At 49.4% G+C, this 5,921-nt stretch overlaps 1 protein-coding gene across 1 annotated transcript in view; it reads left to right on the top strand.

The window, feature by feature from the left end:
• Positions 1–874: 874 nt before the first annotated feature.
• Positions 875–5,921, top strand: part of LOC306939914 (phosphatidylinositol 3-kinase regulatory subunit alpha-like) — a gene marked incomplete at its 3' end in the record, with an annotated part of 90,474 nt that continues 85,427 nt past the window's right edge. The window contains exon 1 of the mRNA XM_079524724.1: positions 875–1,433. Within this exon, the coding sequence (XP_079380850.1) occupies positions 1,061–1,433 (373 nt within the window). The 5' untranslated portion in view covers positions 875–1,060. The remainder of the gene's footprint in view (positions 1,434–5,921) is intronic.

Genomic DNA, 5,921 nt, shown 5'->3' with positions numbered 1-5,921 from the left:
TTGCAGGCGTGGCTCGGCCCCTGGGGGGCGCTGCTGCTGCTGCGGGCCCATGGACGTGCAGCGACCACACAGCGGGACTGAGAGGATTCCCTGGACCGTCCACCAACACCGCGCGCGGGAATAAATGAGCCAAACGACCTAACAACCTCTGGAAATACCCACACCACACCACACCACGCACGCTGAAGACGTTAGTCTAGTTTGTCCTAAAAAAAACACAAACACAAACCGTTTGGACTCCTCGTCCACATAGTGACGGACGAGATCGCGACCGCGTAAAGCAACGCCAGTTGGTCAAACGGCTTTTCTGATCTTTTTTCTTTTTGCAGGGTGCTAGACGCTCCAAGGAACAGCTTTGTGTGTACGTCTGTCTGTCGGTCTGTACCACGACCTATTGACCCCTGCAGCTTGACTGCTGATTGACTCCTGATTGGTGACACACAGTTCGCACACGGGGTGCGGTTATTTACCAGTGGGCCTAAATCAGCCTAAACCTAAATCCACACAGTCCACTTTTCACAGTCAGTCAGTTTGCCCTCTTCAGACACAGGTAGATACAGAGATCTCCATGTGGGACACAGACAGGTAGATACAGAGATCTCCATGTGGGACACAGACAGGTAGATACAGAGATCTCCATGTGGGACACAGACAGGTAGATACAGAGATCTCCATGTGGGACACAGACAGGTAGATACAGAGATCTCCATGTGGGACACAGACAGGTAGATACAGAGATCTCCATGTGGGACACAGACAGGTAGATACAGAGATCTCCATGTGGGACACAGACAGGTAGATACAGAGATCTCCATGTGGGACACAGACAGGTAGATACAGAGATCTCCATGTGGGACACAGACAGACAGTTAAAAACGGGTGCTGTGACAAGTTGACAACGGGGTATTATTAGGTCCCCAAGTTGCATCGTTCTCAAGTAGGCCGGTTGGCCGACGGGCACGACGAGGTCTAGTTTAGTTCTCTAGTAGGCCGGTTGGCCGACGGGCACGACGAGGTCTAGTTTAGTTTTTAACCAAAGGAACACATTACCGCCGTTGTCATGGAAATAAGCGCCGAGGGCTACCAGTACCGGGCGCTGTACGACTACAGGAAGGAGCGCGAGGAGGACATGGACCTGCGCGTGGGCGACCTGCTGACGGTGGGCCGGGCCGCCCTGGAGGCGCTGGGCAGCAGCGGCGCCGGGTACAGCCCCGGCCTGGAGGAGAGGCCCGAGGAGCTGGGCTGGCTGCCCGGCCTCAACCTCAGCACGCAGGAGACCGGGGACTTCCCCGGGACCTACGTGGAGTACGTCGGGAGGAAGTGGACGGCCCCGCCCACGCCCAAGCCCCGCCCCCTCAGGCCCTTACCCGTGGCCCCGCCCACCCCCTCCTCCCCCCGCGGCGCTGAGACGGACGAGTCCGACTCCGAACAGGGTGAGTCGGAACTTTTTTACGAGTGATTTTTAATGTTTTTATTTTCTAATGCAGTGGTTGGTTCCCAAACCGTTTCATTTCAAGGTTTCATGTTTTAGTTTCCAAGATGGCCGCAGCACCAGGAGGGGGGGGGGGGGGGGGGTGGGGGGTGGCCTTACTGGGCTGCGTTCACACATTCAAGACACCTGTCTTGTGTCTGTCTTGTGTATGTGTTTAAATGGCCGCTCCAATTCATTTCCAATTGAAGTCCATATGGTTTGATGGGGGGGGAGGGGGGGGGGGGGGGGCAGAACACATCCCCAGTTCCCCAGTTCGATCCCTGTGGGCTCCCCCAGAGTTAGTGTTGAAGTGTCCTTGAGCAAGACTCTGAACCCCTGATTGCTCCCGATGTGCAGGTTGGTGCCTTGCATGGTTTCCTCCACCATCGGTGTGTGAATGTGTGTGTGAATGGGTGAATGTAATGCACAATCTATTTAAAGGTGTGAATGTGTGTGTGAATATGTGAATGTAATGCACAATATGTAAAGGTGTGTGAATGTGTGTGTGAATGGGTGAATGTAATGCACAATCTATGTAAAGGTGTGTGAATGTGTGTGTGAATGGGTGAATGTAATGCACAATCTATGTAAAGGTGTGTGAATGTAAAGCACAATCTACGTAAAGGTGTGTGAATGTAAAGCACAATCTATGTAAAGGTGTGTGAATGTAAAGCACAATCTATGTAAAGGTGTGTGAATGTAAAGCACAATCTATGTAAAGCGCCCTGTATTGGATAAAAAGCGCCATATAAATGCACCAGTTACCATGTTACGGTAAAGTGTACTCCAACCTGGTTGATGTGGTGTTTGCCTCCCGACACGTGGTAACCACATGCGCCATGGTAACCATGGTAACCACATGCACGCACGGCGAGCGCTTCCCGGAACTCTGACTATTATATGATGACTCATAACGCGGCCAACATTCTGTCCAAATTGCAGCCTAGCAGAGCTGATCGTTAGTGTAGAGCAGTTGACTTCCTCCACTAAAACCATGACGAAAATTGTTCGTCTACTGCCTTTTTGAGCGGTGCAACCACTCCCTTACGGAGCTATGTGTGGCTGGGTGCCTGGCTGGGTATGAGCACAAAACAGCATGGTTGTTTTTCACCACCTGTGCGCAACCTAACACACACACACGCACATATTAACTGTATATATGATGATTTCGGGTGTGCCAGTACAGTACAGTGACAGTACAGTTTCGGACGCGGGTCGGCTCGCCGGAATCGGGCCCGGCCCCCTGGGCGCGTTCCTGGGGGTCTGGAACTTCCAGGGACCCCCACACGTAGTTGCACCACTCACTTCACACGGGTGTGATTTTTTTTTTCTCTGAAAACTAAGCTAAAACTGAGACTAAATATATTGACAAAAACTAGACTAAAATGTCAGGGAGGGACTAGCGGAGAAGAGATCCAGTAGAACTAAATGTTAGGGAGGGACTAGTGGCGAAGAGATCCAGTAGAACTAAATGTCAGGGAGGGACTAGCGGAGAAGAGATCCAGTAGAACTAAATGTTAGGGAGGGACTAGTGGAGAAGAGATCCAGTAGAACTAAATGTTAGGGAGGGACTAGCGGAGAAGAGATCCAGTAGAACTAAATGTCAGGGAGGGACTAGTGGAGAAGAGATCCAGTAGAACTAAATGTTAGGGGGGGACTAGTGGAGAAGAGATCCAGTAGAACTAAATTTCAGGGAGGGACTAGTGGAGAAGAGATCCAGTAGAACTAAATGTTAGGGAGGGACTAGTGGAGAAGAGATCCAGTAGAACTAAATGTCAGGGAGGGACTAGCGGAGAAGAGATCCAGTAGAACTAAATGTTAGGGAGGGAGTAGTGGAGAAGAGATCCAGTAGAACTAAATGTTAGGGAGGGACTAGTGGAGAAGAGATCCAGTAGAACTAAATGTCAGGAGGGACTAGCGGAGAAGAGATCCAGTAGAACTAAATGTTAGGGAGGGACTAGCGGAGAAGAGATCCAGTAGAACTAAATGTTAGGGAGGGACTAGTGGCGAAGAGATCCAGTAGAACTAAATGTTAGGGAGGGACTAGCGGAGAAGAGATCCAGTAGAACTAAATGTCAGGGAGGGACTAGTGGAGAAGAGATCCAGTAGAACTAAATGTTAGGGAGGGACTAGTGGAGAAGAGATCCAGTAGAACTAAATTTCAGGGAGGGACTAGTGGAGAAGAGATCCAGTAGAACTAAATGTTAGGGAGGGACTAGTGGAGAAGAGATCCAGTAGAACTAAATGTCAGGGAGGGACTAGCGGAGAAGAGATCCAGTAGAACTAAATGTTAGGGAGGGAGTAGTGGAGAAGAGATCCAGTAGAACTAAATGTTAGGGAGGGACTAGTGGAGAAGAGATCTAGTAGAACTAAATGTTAGGGAGGGACTAGTGGAGAAGAGATCCAGTAGAACTAATGTTAGGGAGGGACTAGTGGCGAAGAGATCCAGTAGAACTAAATGTTAGGGAGGGACTAGTGGAGAATAGATCCAGTAGAACTAAATGTTAGGGAGGGACTAGTGGAGAAGAGATCCAGTAGAACTAAATGTCAGGGAGGGACTAGTGGAGAAGAGATCCAGTAGAACTAAATGTCAGGGAGGGACTAGCGGAGAAAAGATCCAGTAGAACTCATCATTCATCATTTTTCGACCGTGGTAGAGATCGTGGATTTCACATTATTACTTCCCGGTCCTTCATTGCCATCCCCAGTTCCTGCTTTACTGATGCCTGTGTCCCCATGGCGATGACATCAGGGACAGATTTCTACCTCTGGTCTGCTTTGAGGCAGGACTCCAGAGAAGAAGGGAAACTGTGTTCTTCTGGATCGGACCAGTGAATAAACACGGGGAAGGTTGCCGTATATTAGTGAAGAAACACGGGGAAGGTTGCCGTATATTAGTGAAGAAACACGGGGAAGGTTGCCGTATATTAGGCTGCCGTATATTGGAAGAGATCCAGTAGAACTAAAAGACAATGTTATGATTTTTGGTTTGTCCCTATATTTGAAGGCTTCAAATGGGGACAACCGGAAGTTTACGGAATGCATTGTAGTCTATGGGCTCGCACCGTCGCACGAGTACATGAACCATGTGACCAGGCTGTTTTCTGCCCCCTCAATGTCGCAACTCTTCTATTAGATGTCTCTGGGGTATATTAAAGGCAGCTTTATGAAAGTGAGTTTTATATGGGTGAGTGACACAAGCCCTCTATCTCTCTCTCTCTCTCTCTCGCTCTCTCTCTTCTCTCTCTTTCTTTCTTCTCTCTCTTTCTCTCTCTCTCTCTCTCTTTCTTTCTCTCTCTCTCTCTCTTCTCTCTCGCTCTCTCTCTTCTCTCTCTTTCTTTCTTCTCTCTCTTTCTCTCTCTCTCTCTCTCTTTCTTTCTCTCTCTCTCTCTCTCTCTCTCTCTCTCTCTCTCTCTCTCTCTCTCTCTCTTCAACCGTGTGGTTCACGGTAGTCGATCGCCCATGGTGAACATTGTTCTAAGTGTTTCCGTTCCACTTCTTACAGAGGCAGGATGTACGGGGCTGTTAACCACTTCCACGCTGCTCTCGCCTACACTCGCCTCCCTCGACTCCCTCGACTACACTCGCCTCCCTCCCTGCTCTCGACTACACTCGCCTCCCTCCCTGCTCTCGACTACACTCGCCTCCCTCGACTACACTCGCTCCCTCGCCTGTAGCGCGCCACCAAGTGGCGCGCTACGAGCTTGTAGGTCTGCTATTTTTGAAAAATCGAAGAACGACTGACATAGACATAGCTTCAGAAAACTGTCAGGATGTAGAAGACATTTTTAGAATCTGATCTCAGGTCAAAATGGGTTAATCACACTTTGGAGATCTCTTCGACCATACTGTCCCGCTCGCTCCGCGGCGCTGACCGGTCGCTGAATGCACAGAACAGTGGGCGTATCCTCCCCGACCTCACTCACTCCCTCATGTAGGTGGGGTGACGTCACCCCAGGCTCTGCTGCACACACAGACACAGCGGAGCTAAATCACCACTGATGAGAACCGTTTGGGGAACCGTTAATAAAAAAAAGGATCCGCAATGTCGGAACCGGGTCTGAAACGGACCCGTTCCGAATCCCAACCCTAACTGTAATGTAGGCCTGGTTATAGCCTCCTAGCACACTGTTAACTGTGTGATTAAGACATTCTGGGCGGGAACCCCTTTTGGTGTTTTAAGCATTATGTTATACTTTAGCTATTGAAAAATAGCAGATCTACAAACTCGTAGCGCGGCACCGAGTGCAGCGCTACGAGTTTGTAGATCTGCTATTGTTTTTAATCGGAAAAATGTAATGTGAAAAAAAGATTTGAGTAAAAAAGTTCGCTCTGAAAGAATATATATATTCAAAGATTTGCGCCACATTTTCACGATTTTTCAAAAATAGCAGATATACAAGCTCGTAGCGCGGCACTCGGTGCCGCGCTACGAGCTTGTAGATCTGCT

Source organism: Electrona antarctica (genome assembly GCF_951216825.1).
Source record: "Electrona antarctica genome assembly, chromosome: 16".
Taxonomy (NCBI): Eukaryota; Metazoa; Chordata; class Actinopteri; order Myctophiformes; family Myctophidae; genus Electrona; species Electrona antarctica.
This window is presented reverse-complemented; position numbering and strand designations above follow the sequence as displayed.